Genomic DNA, 18,788 nt, shown 5'->3' with positions numbered 1-18,788 from the left:
CTTTCCCATGACAAAAGACACACAGGTGTATTTGGTCTATGCTAGACTGTCTTTAACGAGACTATTGTGTTGGTGGTATACTTTTACCATCCCCACATGTTCACCCCACCATTGCTCCAGTCTTGTCAAACATATACCGTGAATGTTTTCTTTACAGTTGGTGCTTCATGGTTAACACCCAAGATTTCCCTCTATTGACTTTCCCTGTGGGTCCATTCCCTGTGGGTCCATTCCCTGTGGGTCCATTCCCTGTGGATCCATTCCCTGTGGATCCATTCCCTGTGAGTCCATTCCCTGTGGATCCATTCCCTGTGGGTCCATTCCCTGTGGGTCCATTCCCTGTGGGTCCATTCCCTGTGGGTCCATTCCCTGTGGGTCCATTCCCTGTGGATCCATTCCCTGTGGGTCCATTCCCTGTGGGTCCATTCCCTGTGGATCCATTCCCTGTGGATCCATTCCCTGTGGGTCCATTCCCTGTGGATCCATTCCCTGTGGGTCCATTCCCTGTGGGTCCATTCCCTGTGGATCCATTCCCTGTGGATCCATTCCCTGTGGATCCATTCCCTGTGGGTCCATTCCCTGTGGGTCCATATTTATGATCCCAGCAAGAGGCTCATATATAATTTAGAACGTGAAAAATATATAAATACAGTACTAGTCAAAAGTTTGGACACACCTACTCATTTAAGGGTTTTTCTTTATTTTCACTATTTTGTTTACATATGTATCAGTACAAAGTATTTTTCACATTTTTTTTTACATATATATCAGTACAAAGTATTTTTCCCAATTCTTTACATATATATCAGTTGAAAGTATTTTTCATAATTATTCACATATATATCAGTACAAAGTATTTTTCATATATTTTTTTAAGCAGTCTAGAATCAGTTTGTAATTAAATCACACGGAAAGCTTTCATTTATTATATCCCACAGGGCTACTCAACATCTATTATATTCACTAACGCAATACTTATGAATAGGTTTTGAAAAGGGAGCAGAAAGCAATGTCTCGGCGAACCATTATTGGCTTATTGCAATACAAAAAAAGAATCGACTGTAAATCGTATCTAACCGGATAGTCTGCAGCTATACAAATATATCACAGAGCAACATTACCTCACTACTATTCATCCATTATAGAAATGTGCCATTTCTTATGATTCTACAGATAACAGACAGAACAGGTAGAGGGCAGAACACACACAGATCCCCTACCAAATCAAACCCACCACAACCCCCCATGCCCCACCCCCCCCCAAACCAGACGTATTAAAGCAGACATGATATACAATGAGGGCTCTAATTTAACAAACGTAACACAAAGGTCAAGCTAAGTGCTGGGCAGTGGCGTTATAGGTTCGGGGGTGTGTCAGAAATATTTTTGCTATTTTCACAAGTACAATTATCGGAACAGTGGCTGGCAGTAGGGAGAAGGGGCTGGGTCTTGATGAATAAACAAGTTGCCGGTGTGTCGAAGCTTGGAACCTCACTGGCCAATCAGGACTTGTCCACGGCTAAATATGCGGTTGCTTCAAGGTGTATGTTTACGGTCTTTTATGTATTGAGTCAACTACGATTGCAATGTTAGTCCATTATAGTTTGTAGTGAGGTCTGCACAACGCATCACCGGGGGCAAACTACCTGCCCTCCAGGACACCTACACCACCCGATGTTACAGGAAGGCCATAAAGATCATCAAGGACATCAACCACCCGAACCACTGCCTGTTCACCCCGCTATCATCCAGAAGGCGAGGTCAGTACAGGTGCATCAAAGCTGGGACCAAGAGACTGAAAAACAGCTTCTATCTCAAGGCCATCAGACTGTTAAACAGCCACCACTAACATTGAGTGGCTGCTGCCAACACACTGTCATTGACACTGACCCAACTCCAGCCACTTTAATAATGGGAATAGATGGGAAATTATGTAAATATATCACTAGCCACTTTAAACAATGCTACCTTATATAATGTTACTTACCCTACATTATTCATCTCATATGCATACGTATATACTGTACTCTACATCATCGACTGCATCCTTATGTAATACATGTATCACTAGCCACTTTAACTATGCCACTTTGTTTACTTTGTCTACATACTCATCTCATATGTATATACTGTACTCGATACCATCTACTGTATGCTGCTCTGTACCATCACTCATTCATATATCCTTATGTACATATTCTTTATCCCCTTACACTGTGTATAAGACAGTAGTTTTGGAATTGTTAGTTAGATTACTTGTTGGTTATCACTGCATTGTCGGAACTAGAAGCACAAGCATTTCGCTACACTCGCATTAACATCTGCTAACCATGTGTATGTGACAAATAACATTTGATTTGATTTGATTTGACAGCTTATAGAATCAAAATAACCAAATGTATGCCTATCCCATCTTTGCTAAATATGTTAACGTGAACCTGTTTGCAGACCACATTGTTCTAAGTAATTGTATGGCTTCCATGTTGAAATATGTACAGTGCCTTTGGAAAGTATTCAGACCCCTTGACTTTTTCCACATTTTGTTACGTTACAGCCTTATTCCAAAAGAATCCTCAGCAAACTACACACAATACACCGTAATGACAAATCAAAAACAGGTTTTTCAAAAAATGTGCGAATGCATCAAAAATAAAAAACAGAAATACCTTATTTAGGTAAGTATTCGGAACCTTTGCCTATGAGACTCGAAATTGAGCTCAGATGCATCCTGTTTCTATTGATCATCCTTGAGATGTTTCTACAACTTGATTGGAGTCCACCTGTGGTAAATTCAATTGATTGGACGTGATTTTAAAAGGCACACAGTTGTCTATATAAGGTCCCACAGTTAATAGTTACAGTTAGTAGAGCTCTGAGACAGGATTGTGTCGAGGCACAATATGCAGCATTGAAGGTCTCCAAAAATATAATAATAATAATAATAATATATGCCATTTAGCTGACGCTTTTATCCAAAGCGACTTACAGTCATGTGTGCATACATTCTACGTATGGGTGGTCCCGGGAATCGAACCCACTACCCTGGCGTTACAAGCGCCATGCTCTACCAACTGAGCCACAGAAGGACCAAACACAGTGGCCTCCATCATTCTTAAATGGAAGAAGTTTGGAACCACCAAGACTCTTCCTAGAGCTGGCCGCCCAGCCAAAATGAGCAATCGGGGGAGAAGGGCCTTGGTTAGGGAGCTGACCCAATGGTCACTGACAGAGCTCTAGAGTTCCTCTGTGGAGATGAGAGAACCTTCTGGAAGGACAACCATCTCTGCAGCACTCCACTAATTAGGCCTTTCTGGTAGAGTATCCAAACGGAAGCCACTCCTCAGTAAAACACACATGATAGCCCGCTTGGAGTTTGCCAAAAGGCACCTAAAGACTCTTCAAACCAAGATTGAACTCTTTGGCCTAAATACCAAGCATCATGCCTGGAGGAAATCTGGCACCGCTCATCACCTGGCCAATACCATCCCTACGGTGAAGCATGGTGGTGGCAGTATCATGCTGTGGGGATGTTTTTCAGCAGCAGGGACTGGGAGACTCGTCAGGATCGAGGCAAATATGAACAGAGCAAAGTACCGAGAGTTCCTTGATGAAAACCTGCTCCAGAGCGCTCAGGATCTCAGACTTGGGCAAAGGTTTACCTTCCAACAGGACAACGATTCTAAGCACACAGCCAGGACAACAATCCTAAGCACACAGCCAAGACAACGCAGGAGTGGCTTCGGGACAAGTCTCTGAATGTCCTTAAGTGGCCCAGCTAGAGTCCGGACTTGAACCCGATCGAACATCTCTGGAGAGACCTGAAAATATCTGTGCGGCAACGCTCCCCATTCAACCAGACAGAGCTTGAGAGGATCTGCAGAAAATAATGGGAGAAACTCCCTAAATACAGGTGTGCAAAGCTTGTAGGGTCATACCCAAGAAGACTCGAGGCTGTAATCGCTGCCAAAGGTGCTTCAACAAAGTACTGAGTAAAGTGTCTGAATACTTATGTAAATGTAATATTTCCCTTTTTTATTTGAAACATTTTGTAAAAAACATTTTTTGTTTTTGTCATTATGGGGTATTGTGTGTGGATTGATGTGGTTCTGAATACTTTCAGAGTGCACTGTGCATACCACAGGAGGGAGGGACGGGGGGAGGACAGCTCATAACAATGGCCGGAACGGAGCAAATGGAATGGCATCAAAAACCTGGAAACCATGTTTGATGTATTTGATACGGTTCCACTCCAGCCATTACCATGAGCCCGTCCTCCTCAATTAAGGTGCCACCAGCCTCCTGTGATACATAGTGTAGCATTCACACTAAGATATGGGCTAGGCTTACTGTAAATTGCATTATGGCTGAGTATGGACATGAGTAATTCCGATCAAATTCTCCTAAAACGAAACAACTTGTTTTAAACAGGGTAAATGTCTAAATACAATTACAGGCACTAAAAACTGTCACTGCAAAAAATATCACATTGTTTCTTCCCAGAATTGTATTTTTAAATGTGAGTGGCTTTGATATTCTAACAATTATTAAAAACAAATCAGCCACATTCTGTTAACATCACGGAATGTCAATGGCCTTAATTTCAGCCTAACAAATTTGTATCACCGACCCAAAACACACAGGCAGTCAATAGTAAGCGTGCAAGAAATATGGTGTGGCAGGTAGCCTAGCACGTAAGACAGTGGGCAAGTAACTGAAAGGTTGCTGGTTTGAATACCAGAGACGACCAGGTGAAAATTCTGTTGTTGTACCCTTGAGCACGGCATGAAACCCTTATTGCTCCGGATAAGAGCGTCTGCTAAATTACTAAAATGTCAAATAGATTATAATGTGAACTCCTGTTAGGTTTGGTATAATAACCACAGTGAATACAATATGCTTCTTGTGTTGCACAGAATGAATGTGTTCTTAGAAAATATCCCATGATGAACAACTTACACAGAAGTTCAGATGTTTGCATGAATAATCTTAGCAAGTTAGGATTCAATCAAGAATTCTTCCTTAATTGTTCGTCAATTGAGCTTTTCCTGCTTTTCCAAACCACAGATTGCACGGATACAAACAAATGGAAATGAATGAAAGGATTTGCATATAATAGTTATTTATTTAGGACGTGGGCAAGTCAGGCGAGCTCAGGACAGACCCACTAACATACAGCACAAGTCCAGGTTCAAAGACAAACAATGACAGCATGGCCTTTAATGTTGATTTAATAAAAACTGCATATCCTGCAGTTTAATACCACTACGCTATGCTACATTACTCTGACAAACCTCTCTCCTGCAGGTGCCAATCCTCCAGGGGGAAAGATAATGTACATTCACAAGCCATTGAGTTTTATTTGATGAGCCTGTGTTGGTTAAGTCACCCCTTAGTAAACATGTTTTCATTAACACAAGGCCCTTACATCGAGTAGTGTGTAAGGGTTAGCCCTTAAAATGGTCACAACTCACATCCTCTTCAAATCTGAATACTTTCCAAATGCACTGTATAACACAACAAAGGACAGCATTTTCATTTGATTTAACTGGGCAAGTCAGTTAAGAACAAACTCTTATTTTCAATGATGGCCTAGGAACAGTGGGTTAACTGCCTTGTTCAGGGGCAGAACAACAGATTTTTACCTTGTCAGCTCAGGGATTTGATCTTGCAACCTTTTGGTTACTAGTCCAACACTCTAACCGCTAGGCTACATTCCGCCCCATTGTTGGCGGATAAGAGCAGGACTCCTTCAGTAGACCAGCGATCTCAAGCTCCTAAATTGAGTTAGATGATGGTTGAGGATGGTGATGCCAGTTGATGCCAGATAATGGTCATGCCAGATGATTTCGATAAGGAAGTCTAGTCTCAGTGATCAAAAAGCAGCCGGAGCTGAAGTGCATTTTTTAAAGCCAGCTAGCTAGCCAAACCAGAGTCAACCTGCCATCATGGGTAAAAACAACCAGATACTGTATATCCAATCAACAATGACAAGAAAAGTGAATAAAAAATCATATACATGTACAAAATGTACAACGTTTTCTGTTTAGGCTGCCTTCCGGCGCCGTTATTATAATTAGCTTTCAAAACAGAGTATCAGATTTCACCCAAAACAACATCAATTCAATATTTACAATATAAATGGATCAAGTCATTAAAAACGAAACGATCAAATTCTGAAAATACACACATTTTGAAGTCGCGCCAAAGCCCGCTGAGGGAGTGTCAGTTTAGAAGTGGCTGTCAAAACGAGGTCTATTTATTTTTGGAGAGAAAAGGATCGAAGACAAAACAAAGTTTAAAACACATAAACAACCAGCTTCTCTGAAGGCCTAGCAGAGCAGCAGAAAAGATGCTGTCAGAAGTTCAAGTGCCTGACAGCCAAGAAACATCTTCAATGTGTCTGTCTGTACCCCTTTGGAGATCAACAATTTAGAACACCTGCACTATACCCAAACATAGTATAACACTACAACAATACATGGCAGAATTGTACATTGACAATTACTTTGGTCATCACACATTTTAGGTAATAGTATACTCCTCAACTTGAGTATCAACAAACTATGTAAATAGACTATACTGTAAATCAAGAAATGTATAAATAAACTGTGTGTTTTAAATGGCTTTCCTACAATCAAATAAATGAAGTCTGTAATATTATAATGATCATTTATCAGAGGTGAACAAACATATAACTTTGGTTCATTTTTTTAATAGATTTGCTCGAAATAACTGCATGGGCTCATAGAAACAGACCCAATAGGCATGTTTAAGTATTCTACACCCTGTTCCTGAAAAGGAAACTTTGCTGAGAACGTTGACAAGTTCACCACCTCCTTCTGCCTGTCAGACTCACAGTCTGTGATCACTAGGAGAAGTGACGTGCTTCGCTCAAGATTTCAAACCTTCACAATAACTAGATCAAGGGCAAGTCAAGTTTTTTTTTAAACATTAGAACGAGCTGAAAGGGAGCGTTTTATGCTTTGGTGAACAACAATTTCTAAACTTTATTCAATTCCCGGCAAGGGCTGTATAAAATCTGTTTTACATTTAGCCCAATCCATTTTTTTTGCCACATGTAATTGTCTCGCTAAACTAATTTGGATGTTCTAAGTCCACAACAATGCTTAAATCACATCAGGAGTCCACTTTTTTGGAAAGTCTAAAGAGTTTCCACTTTAATTAAAGTATGCAGAGACTGTTGTGTTTGGCTAGCAGTGTTTCTGTAGCCAATTGCACATGTGATGGCAGAGTTGGTAAAAATCATCATATCATTTTGCCAGGTAGGCCTACTTTGCAGGCAACATTTAACTGGGACGGTTTTTGGGAAAGCTAACTGGCTACAACATAAACAGGCACATTCCCATCGTGCTGTTACTTCTTCAGAAAGTTGCAGGAAATACATATCCCCGATGCATTATTTTCATGAATGATGATAAACTACCGCAATTAATAACTACTTTTCTAATAAGCACTATTAATTAATGTTCTACTAAGTTTTTTAAAAATAATGTATTTTTTGCTCAAAATGTCTGGATTCCGTGATTCGGTCCGCGTTTTCCGCATCTAATATTTATAGTGTACTACAGTTTATACTGAATGGAGACGGCTCAGTATAATGTATTACTGGATTCTCAATTACAGTCTAGTACTTCACCAGGATCATTGTTCTGCCATGAAAGTGGCCTCTCATAATCTCGTGTTTTTTCTCAATTTATTCACCCTGTTATTTATCAATCATTTCTGCTGGTAAATATCAGAACAATAACAGAACAAAGACTCAAGCAGTGTCACACAGTTTAAAAGCTCCAAATGATAGTCTGTCCACATGGAAGATGAATAAATAATTAGTCATGAAAAATTTGCCAAGCAGAATTGAAACTATATTAAGCTGTAGCTATCGCCAATGGGGCCCAATTGAGTGCCATTTTCAAGAGGAGCTCAGCTCTTATGTCTTTAGGGCAACCTCCAGCACTGGCACTTTCATTCAAAAGAATGGATGTGGGTCTTCACAGAAGCTAGCTATTTTTTTTTATGCCTATCCACTTGATGTCGGCCATCTTAACAAACATAGAAACAAGACCGCAAGAACCTGAGATCTATTCCTTACACACAACTGTAGTTCACGTCTCACTTTCCAAGGCAAGAAGATGCATTGCATCACCTGCATTCGAGGGCGAACCAGAGGAAAGCATACTAACATAACAGCAGGATATATTCTGTTGGAACCTTCATGATTGTTTTATTAGGAGCTTCATTCCTTGCGCCCCGCAGAGATAGTGGGCAGGACACCTCACCCCATAAAAGCAAGAGTCACTATACATTCATCTGCTTTCACAACAAATTAATTATTTGTGTCGGGGGGGAAAAAAAAACAAGAGAAGAAGAGAGACTGCCTCAGCAGAAGCGGTTCAAAAGGAGTTGCTCCACTTTCCTGTCTCTTACCATCCCAGGGTGAAACCGTTGCTTTGTAAAAAAAAAACAAGAGAAGAAGAGAGACTGCCTCAGCAGAAGCGGTTCAAAAGGAGTTGCTCCACTTTGCTGTCTCTTACCATCCCAGGGTGAAACCGTTGCTTTGTAAAAAAAAACAAGAGAAGAAGAGAGACTGCCTCAGCAGAAGCGGTTCAAAAGGAGTTGCTCCACTTTGCTGTCTCTTACCATCCCAGGGTGAAACCGTTGCTTTGTAGAAAAAAACTCTAAGTCAGATGTTGAATAGTGTTGTTGTTTGATAGCTTAGAGACCCACGGTACACATAGCCACACAATAAAAAACACGACTTTGTAGCTCACGTTCTCATTAGCTCAAACTGGTTTAAAAGGATTGAGTCATCTGTCTTGGAACATTGTGGTTCCTGGTTACAAAAGCATAGCCAATATAGAAACACATCAAATAATAATAAAAAATACAAAATAATGCATTAAAAAAAAAAACACTTTCTGACTTTCCCAGTACTTTCTCAGGTCATTTTCATATTGTACACCTCTGTAGCTATTGGATAAATGTCTCATATCATTGACTATTAGAAACTCCAATAAATCCTTCATCTTTCAATCTTTTAGGATGCAAAGCAGTGCAGGCAAACTTAACAGGAGACAAATCGATGTCATCTTTAAATGAGCAAACCTTCATTAGGAACCTAATGCAACCTTCCATTCTGCAGAAGATCAGGTATTTTTCCCTCTACAACAGCCGTCTATCAAGCAGTTATCAATACACACACACGCACGCACGCACACACACACACACGCACACACACACACACAGTCTGTTAGAGTCAGAGTCCTGATCCTCTGAATAATTCCCCCACTAAGAATACATGAATAATTTATTGGGCTCATTTAAAAAACTCTGAGTGGATTTCACAGTCATGCTACTTAATATTATTTCCCTTGGCATGGACTGAAACACCTTTAAAACAGGAGTGCTGAGTGCCAGGTTATGAGTTTTGTTTTTGGCTGTGGGACGTTCAGTGTTTCCGATAGATTTGTTCATATAGAGCAGTGGTTCCAAAACTTTCTATAGAGCCCGTACCCCTTCAAATATTCAACCTCCAGCTGCGTACCCTCTCTAGCACCAGGGTCAGCGCACTCTCAAATGTTATTTTTTTTACCATCATTGTAAGCCTGCCACACTATACTCTACATCTATTAAACATAAGATTGAGTGTGAGTTTTTCACACAACCCAGCTTGTGGGAAGTGACAAAGAGCTTTTATAGGACCAGGGCACAAATAATACTATAATATTCATCGAAAATTGTGAATAACTCACCACAGGTTAATGACAAGGGTGTGCTTGAAAGGATGCACATACATTGGCTTGCGAAATGATTCACCCCCTTGGCATTTTTCCTATTTTGTTGCCTTACAACCTGGAATTAAAATAGATTTGGGGGAGGCTTTGTATCATTTGATTTACACAACATGTCTACCACATGATATTTTTTATTGTGAAACAACAAAACTTGAGTATGCATTCCTATTCACCCCTCCAAAGTCAATACTTTGTAGAGCCACCTTTTGCAGCAATCACAGCTGCAAGTCTCTTGGGGTATGTCTCTATAAGCTTGGCACATCTAGCCACTGGGATTTTTGCCCATTCTTCAAGGCAAAACTGCTCCAGCTGCTTCAAGTTGGATGGGTTCTGCTGGTGTACAGCAATCTTTAAGTCATACCACAGATTCTCAATTGGATTGAGGTTTGGGCTTTGACTAGGCCATTCCAAGACATTTAAATGTTTTCCCTTAAACCACTCGAGTGTTGCTTTAGCAGTATGCTTAGGGTCATTGTCCTGCTGGAAGGTGAACCTCTATCCCAGTCTCAAATCTCTGGAAGACTGATACAGGTTTCCCTCAAGAATTTCCCTGTATTTAGCGACATCCATCATTCCTTCAATTCTGACCAGTTTCCCAGTCCCTGCCGATGAAAACATCCCCACAGCATGATACTGCCACCGTCATGCTTCACTGTGGGGATATTGTTCTCGGGGTGATGAGAGGTGTTGGGTTTGCGCCAGACATAACGTTTTCCTTGATGGCCAAAAAGCTCAATTTTAGTCTCATCTGACTAGAGTACCTTCTTCCATATGTTTGGGGAGTCTCCCACATGCCTTTTGGAACACACCAAATATGTTTGCTTATTTTTTTCTGGCCTCTCTTCCATACAGCCCAGCTCTGTGGACTATAAGACTTAAAGTGGTCCTATGGACATATATTCCAATCTATGCTCTTTGTTGCCTCGCTGATTACTGCCCTCCTTGACTGGTCCATGAGTTTTGAAGGCGCGCCTAACTTTATTTAACTAATTATGTGACTTCTGAAGGTAATTGGTTGCACCAGATCTTATTTAGGAGCTTCATAGCAAAGGGGGCAAATACATACGCACGCACTACTTTTCCGTTTTTCACTTTTTTAATTTTTTTTAAACAAGTTCTTTTTTTCATTTCCCTTCACCAATTTGAACTATTTTGTGTGTCCATTACATTAAATCTGAATAAAAAATCTATTTAAATGACAAAATAGGAAAATGCCAAGGGGCCCAATACTTTTGCAAGGCACTGTAACTCTACAATGTTGGGTTGTATTGGAGAGAGTCTCAATCTTAAATCATTTTCCACACACAGTCTGTGCCTGTATTTAGTTTTCATGCTAGTGAGGGCTGAGAATCCACTCTCACATAGGTATATGGTTGTAAAGCGCATCAGAGTCTTAACAGCATGATTTGAGCGCAGAGTATCCTGCGGTTTGCAGAAGAGGATGTCTTCCTTAATTGTGCCACGTTCTGACCTTTATTTCTTTTGTTTTGTCATTATTTAGTATGGTCAGGGCGTGAGTTGGGGTGGGCAGTCTATGTTTGTTTTTCTATGATTTGGGGATTTCTATGTTTCGGCCTAGTATGGTTCTCAATCAGAGGCAGGTGTCATTAGTTGTCTCTGATTGAGAATCATACTTAGGCAGCCTGGGTTTCACTGTTTGTTTGTGGGTGTTTGTTTCCGTGTCTGTGTTTTTCACCACACGGTACTGTTTTGGGTTTTGTTCATTCCACGTTTATTGTTTTTTTGTATTCAGTTGTTCATGTGTAGTATTTCTTATTAAAAGAACCATGGACACTTACCACACCGCATATTGGTCCTCCGATCCTTCTCGCCTCTCCTCTTCGGAAGAAGAGGAGGAAATCCCTTACAAATTGACCCCCCATAAACGCAACGGACATATACCAGGAGCTGTGCCAGGCCCGCCACGTTTGTTGACTCATCCAGCTGTAATGCATAGAATTCACTGGCTTGTATGCGAAGCAGTGTTTGTTTCAAAACGTCTCCTGCCATGTCACTAATGTGTTGTGAAATGGTGTTGTTTGATGAGGGCATTGTCTGTATAGTTTTTTTTTGCCTTTTCTCCCAGCAGTGTCCCAGCCATATCCATTGTCTCAGCCATATTAAGTCCTCCACAATAGTATGGGGAATGCCTGTCCAAGCCACTCGGTAGCTCACCTTACAAGACGCTTCTAGCCCCTTCTTATTAATGGCATCTGTTGTTTTTAATCATGTCTTACTACTTGAAAGTCGTCATAATTCTCGTTCAAAAAACTCCTGTGGCTTATTTTTCAAATTGGAATGTTTTGTTTATATTTTTGTTGTTTTGCTTATATATTTTGTATGTTGTATTTGGCGTACCTCCGACGGCATTGCGTACCCCAGTTTGGGAATACCTGCTGTAGAGTATGGGATCACAAACTGATCTTAACAAATCTTTCACTCTCTCTTTCTCTCTGCTACATGACTCATTTTGTGTAGTCACGAAGCGAAGGTAAAAGGTTGCTATTTGTTTGTAAGACAAAGTATCAATGACTGCCCTGCACAACAGCAGTAAGAGCAGAATTGATTTAACATATACCTGGACCTTTCGACTCCGCATTGATCCAATTCTCTTTGGTTCTCTGCTGACATCACATTCAACAAATACAAACAAACAACTTTGCCATGGTTGTTATTGTTGACCTTGCGATGGCTTGTATTACTTTCAGCCAGTGATCATGTCCAGAACTTTATTAACCTTTGAACCTGTATGGCACTATTCAAAGGGAAAACAAACACAGTGGCATCCTAGGGTGTTGTTATCCATCCTTGGGACAACTTTTCAAAATAAAAACACCTACAGTTACAACACACCTACTCATTCAAGGGTTTTTCTTTATTTTTTACTATGTTCTACATTGTACCATAATAGTGAAGATATCAAAACTATGAAATAACACATTTGGAATCATGTAGGATCCAAAAAAGTGTTTAACAAATCAAAATAGATTTTATATTTGAGATTCTCCAAAGTAGCCACCCTATGCCTTGATGACAGATTTGCACACTCTTGGTATTCTACCAACCAGCTTCATGAGGTAGTCACCTGGAATGTATTTCAATTAACAGGTGTGCCTTGTTAAAAGTTCATTCATAGAATTTCATTACTTCTTAATGATTTTGAGCCACTCAGTGGTGTTGTGACAAGGTAAGGGTGATATACAGAAGACAGCCCTATATGGTAAAAGACCAAATCCATATTATCGCAAGACCCAGAGGTACCTCTGCTGCAGAGGATAAGTTCATTCGAGTTTTAAATGCACCTCAGATTGAAGCCAGAATAAATGCTCACCGATTTCAAGTAACAGACACATCTCAACATCAACTGTTCAGAGGCCTTCATAGTCTAATTGCTGCAAAGAAACCACTACTAAAGGATACCAATAATAAGAAGAGACTTGCTTGGGCCAAGAAACACGAGCAACGGACATTAGACCGGTGGAAATCTGTCCTTTGGTCTGATGAGTCCAAATTTGAGATTTTTGGTTCCAACCGCCGTGTTTTTGTGAGACGCAGTTGGACTATCATTTGTTTTTCATCAGGACAATGACCCAAAAACACACCTCCCGGCAGTGTAAGGGCTATTTGACCAAGGAGAGTGATGGAATGCTACATCAGATGACCTGGCCTCCACAATCACCTGACCTCAACCCAATTGAGATGGTTTGGGATGAGTTGGACCGCAGAGTGAAGAAAAAGCAGCCAACAAGTGCTCAGCATTTGTGGGAACTCCTTCAAGGCTCTTGGAGAAGCATTCCAAGTGAAACTGGTTGAGAGAATGCCAAGAGTGTGCAATGCTATCATCAAGGCAAAGGTTGGGTACTTTGTAAATTCTAAAATCTAAAATAGTTTGATTTGTTTAACACTTTTTTGGTTACTTCATGATTCTTTAACGTCGGGGCGGCAGGGTAGCCTAGTGGTTAGAGCGTTGGGCTGGTAACCGGAAGTAAACCGGAAGGTTGCAAGTTCAAATCCCTGAGCTGACAAGGTACAAATATGTCGTTCTACCCCTGAATAGGCAGGTAACCCACTGTTCCTAGGCTGTCACTGAAAATAAGATTTTGTTCTTAATTAACTGACTTGCCTAGTAAAATAAAAAAAAATTATACTATTGTTTAAAATAACAAAACACCCTTGAATGAGGTGGTGTCCAAACATTTGCCTGGAACTGTATGGCATTGAAGTTTAACTACCTATGTAATTATTAGGTAGAGAAGTACAGTGCTGTGGAAAAATATTTGCCCCCATTCTAATTTTCTCTACTTTTGCATATTTTTGATACTGAACGCTATCAGAACTTAAACCAAAACCTAAAATGAGATAAAGGGAACCTGAGTGAAAAAATAATATCCCTGTGTGAAAAAAGTCATTGACCCCCTTACACTGAATAACTGGTTGTGCCAACTTTAGCTGCAATGACTCCAACCAAATGCTTCCTGTAGTTGTTGATCAGTCTCTCACGTCGCTGTGGAGGAATTTTGGCCCAATCTTCCATGCAGAACTGCTTTAACTCAGCCACATTTGTTGATTTTCAAGCATGAACTGCTCATTCCAAGTCTTGCCAGAACATCTTAATTGGGATTAGGTCTTGCCTTTGACCAGGACATAACAAAACTTCAAATGTGTTGCTTTTTAACCATTTTCATGTGCACTTGATTGTGTGTTTTGGTTCATTGCCTTGCTGCATGACCCAGCTGAGCTTCAGCTTCAGTTCACAGATGAATGGCCTGACATTCTCCTGTAGAATTATCTGATACAGAGCCAAATTCATGGTTCATTCTATAAAGGCAAGCCGTCCATCCCCTGAGGCAGCAAAGCGGCAGATAGCCTAGTGGTTAGACCGTTGGACTAGTAACTGGAAGGTTGCAAGATCTGCCCCTGAACTAGGCAGTTAACCCACTGCTCCTAAAAAAAGCAAACCATCTCACTTCCACCACCATGCTTGACCGTTGCTATAAGCTTCTTACTGCGAAATGCAGTGTTTAGTTTTCACCAGGCAAAATAGGACCCATTTCGTCCAAAAAGTTATACTTTCCACTCATCTGTCCATAGAACATTCTTCCAAAAGTCTTGATGATCAGCCAGTTGCTTTTTGGAAAACTTGAGTCAACTTTTTGGATGAGATGAGAGAAAATCAGAAAGAGAGCAAATACTTTTTCATGGCACTGGTTCCAGAGTCGCTTAAACAAAAAAAAAAGAAACTTCTGTATATGCAGTGGTTTTCTAAGGAACCATTCAAACCTAATACTGTTAGACAGCACCAATGGGCAAAGTGTGACCGAAGGTTTAGAATCATCATTCGTAACCCTGGGAGGCATAGGATGGTTTTATCCTTTAAAAGCGGAAACATTAATCATATTTTTCTTCAGCCATACCATGCACACACTGCCCCCAACAACACATACACAATCACTGCCCACCCCAGAAAAAGTTTATTTCCAAAATGTATATCCACCCATTTTTCACATTTGTGTTTTTTCCCCAGAAATGATTGCTTGTGGTTACTCAGTAAAATATAACTGTTCTCAGATTTTTTTTATTCGTATATTTTAGGTGTGTATTAAAATCTATATCAATTGTCTAGCTGAAATGGAATGTTCATATACTGTATATTTGGCTGTGATAATGAAGTTGTCTCAACTAGATATCTATAAAAAAAATGTATATATTGTCTTATCGCTGCAACTCTCCAACTGGCTCGGTAGGCGAAGGTCAAGTGCGTTCTCCGAAACATGACCCACCAAACCGCGCATCTTAACACCCGCACCAATGTGCCGAAGGAAACGCTGTTCAACTGACAACCGAGGTTAGCCTGCAGGCACCCGGCCTGCTACAAGGAGTGGCTAGAGTGCAATAACCCTGACAACGCTGGGCCAATTGTGTGCCGCCTGATCACGGCCAGTTGTGACACTGCCCGGAATCAAACCAGGGTCTGTAGTGAAGCCTTTTGCACTGCGATGCAGTGCCCTAGACCGCTGTACCCTTCGGGAGGCCCTTCACCTAGCTATCTTAAGATGAATGCATTAATTGTAAGCCATTCTGGATAAAAGCATCTGCTAAATGACTAAAATGTCAAATGTAAAAGTTTTTTGGGTTCCATGTAGAACATTGTAGACATTTCGTTGGGGCACGGACTACAAGGTGTCGAAAACACTATACAGGGATGCTCGGCCATGTTGACTTCAATTCTTCCCAAAGTTGTGTCAAGTTAGCTGGATGGATACAATATATAGCATTTTGCATAGGATAACCCTTTCGGGTTCCATGTAGATCACTCTGTGGAAAGGGTTTTACATGGAACCCCAAAAAGCTATACCTGGAACCAAAAATGGTTCTTCAAAGGGTCCTCCTACGGGGCCAGCAAAATAACCTGTGATGGACATTTTTAGGTTTGTGCTTTTCTAATAACCAATTTCTGTGTTCATGCAAGTGACTGATTGAACCAATCCTCACTATCAGCATCTGCAATTTGGCAGTACTCCCAGGAACTTGTTTTGAGAAAGGGATATCTCAGTTTCAAGGTCTCAGCTTAGAGAAGAAGCATCGTGAGGTATTGGTCTGTCCATGCATGACCCAGTATTGGTCGGTCACATGAAGGAAGCAAACTTAAATCGTGAATAAATTATGAATGATGAATAAGCTAAATCATGCAAATATAACTTGTCTGTCCATAAGACAACTAACGGGACTGCCCCAGGTAGATCTCCTGATCGACATGTGTACTTGGTGCATTGAGTTGTTTGGAACCTCTCCAGAGCACTGATAATAAACAATGATTCATTTAAGATTGACTTTGAGTGTCCCTGTGTAGAACTTCCACGACAAACCCTTTTAGGTTCTAGGTAGCACCTTTTTTCTAAGAGTGTTATATAAGATATGTATGTAAAACATTTACATTTCACATTTGAGTTATTTAGCACTTATCTAGAGCGACTTACAGTTAATGAATTCATCTTAAGATAGCTAGGTGAGACAACCTCATTATCACAGTCCACAGTGTACAAACATTCCATTCCAGCTAAACAATGGATAAATAACATTTTGTGTAGGACAGCCCTGTTTTGGTTCCAGGTGGAACACTTTTTGGTTTCAGGTAGAACCCCTTTAGGTTCCATGTAGAACTCTCTGTGGAAGCGGTTCTACATGGAACCCCAAAAAGATCTACATGTAACAAAAACAGGTTCTTCAAAGGGTTCTCCTATGGGGACAGCTGAAGAACCCTTTCAGGTTCTAGATAGCACCTTTTTTCTATGAGTGTAATATCCTCTAATCAGGAAGTTACTTTAAATGATTGCATAATGTACAATATTTTGAAAGCAACTTGTTTGTTGCTTGGCATCCATCGCATTGGCTGGATCAATTATGCTATAGGAGAAATTATTGCATGGTTAAAATGTAAAAATTGCTAATTCATTTCATGGAGCATGAATACAGATATTGGTGCAACACCTAAAGCTGAAATCCTTAACGGTGAAACTGCCACTGTAACAGTACTGCTTCCATCCCTCTCCTCGCCCCGAACCAGGGACCCTTTGCACACATCAACAATGGACACCCATGAAGCATTGTTACCTATTGCTCAGAGCGAGTGACGTCACCAATTGAAACGCCATTAGCGCGCACCCCGCTAACTACCGAGCCTCTTCACACCGGTTACACCACGCCGTTTGCGATACTACAACAACAAGGAAGTGACTGCAAACAATGGACATGTTTTTCCCCGGTCGGACATCATTGCGCGATAGAAGAGCACTTTTTTCTTTTTTATCATCCTGCGCGACGCTCCTCAGCTCAGCAACAAAAACAATAACAATGGCGGTGGGGAGGCCAGTGCTGCTGTTTCCCCCGACTGCAGATTCCATCTAAACGGTCAAAAACGGGTAAGTCACCTGAAATTACACAAATATGCTGTACTACAGAGTTTAAACAGGTAGCAAAGCCCACACGCGGGACTTCTTATCGTGCACATTTGCTATGGCAGAATTGTCCACACATTTCCATGGGAAATATGTCATTAGTATGTCAATTATACCTTTGACTGATTTACCAAATGCAGGAACAAGTAGCTGTAATGACAGTCTTTAAAGCTGGATTTAGGCCCCACACAATCTCCATACGAATGAACTTTCCTCAAGAAGAAATTCAAAAATTCCACCGTCTATGACAGTCTTGAGCAGAGAAATCTTGGGCAGAGCATATGGATTCATGGGAGAATGAATCTAGAGACAATGGTTACAGTGCATATGTCCTCGTCATTTCCATTGTTTAGAAGGATCATGAGCGAAGAGAGGGTATGTTTTACATCCTTCCATCCTTTCCCTATTCATCTGTTTCACCACTTGTCACATACTGTAGATATTTTCCTCCCCCCATCCCTCTAGCCCTCCATCCAATGTCAAGAACATAAATGAATCTATTACCAATAGTTTGCAGCCCATCGTGGCTAATTTAGCGGTAACAGTTTGAGAGATCAATCTTCCCTTCCAGATGACAAATTTGGCTAGTCACCGCGATCCTGTTCTGTTCAGCTAGCCCGCCGGTGCCATTCAATTTCACATTCTGTCTCTGTACCCCGGGCAGGCTCTCTCTCTCTCTCTCTCTCTCTCTCTCTCTCTCTCTCTCTCTCTCTCTCTCTATTTCGCTCTCTATAAATAGATATAACCCGCTCTCTGACTCTCCCTCTCTTTTTATCCTTCCCTCTCTCCTTCTCTCCCACCCTCTACCCCTCACTCCTGTCTCTCTCTCTACCTCTCCCACCCTCCACTCTCTCTCCTTCTCACTTTCTCTCTAAATCCCCCCCTCCTCTCTGCACCTAATCTAGAGGCTAATTACAACTAGAGGTGATGGAGGGATGAAGGTTTAAATTACACTACATTAATCAAACCGTCCTGAAACAACACATAATTTGAACACTCATTAGATTGAATTAGATGAAAT

The 18,788-nt window shown here is 40.9% G+C and overlaps 1 protein-coding gene across 1 annotated transcript in view; it reads right to left on the bottom strand.

The window, feature by feature from the left end:
• LOC118369980 (low-density lipoprotein receptor-related protein 1B-like) overlaps positions 1-591 on the bottom strand; it is a 162,167-nt gene extending 161,576 nt beyond the window's left edge. The window contains exon 1 of the mRNA XM_052498892.1: positions 177-591. Coding sequence (XP_052354852.1) covers positions 177-591 — 415 coding nt within the window. The remainder of the gene's footprint in view (positions 1-176) is intronic.
• Positions 592-18,788: the final 18,197 nt, after the last annotated feature.

The sequence above is a fragment of the Oncorhynchus keta genome, chromosome 37 (genome assembly GCF_023373465.1).
Source record: "Oncorhynchus keta strain PuntledgeMale-10-30-2019 chromosome 37, Oket_V2, whole genome shotgun sequence".
NCBI classification, from domain to species: domain Eukaryota; kingdom Metazoa; phylum Chordata; class Actinopteri; order Salmoniformes; family Salmonidae; genus Oncorhynchus; species Oncorhynchus keta.
The sequence above is the reverse complement of the archived record's forward strand: the minus strand, read 5'-3'. Positions and strand labels throughout refer to the sequence as shown.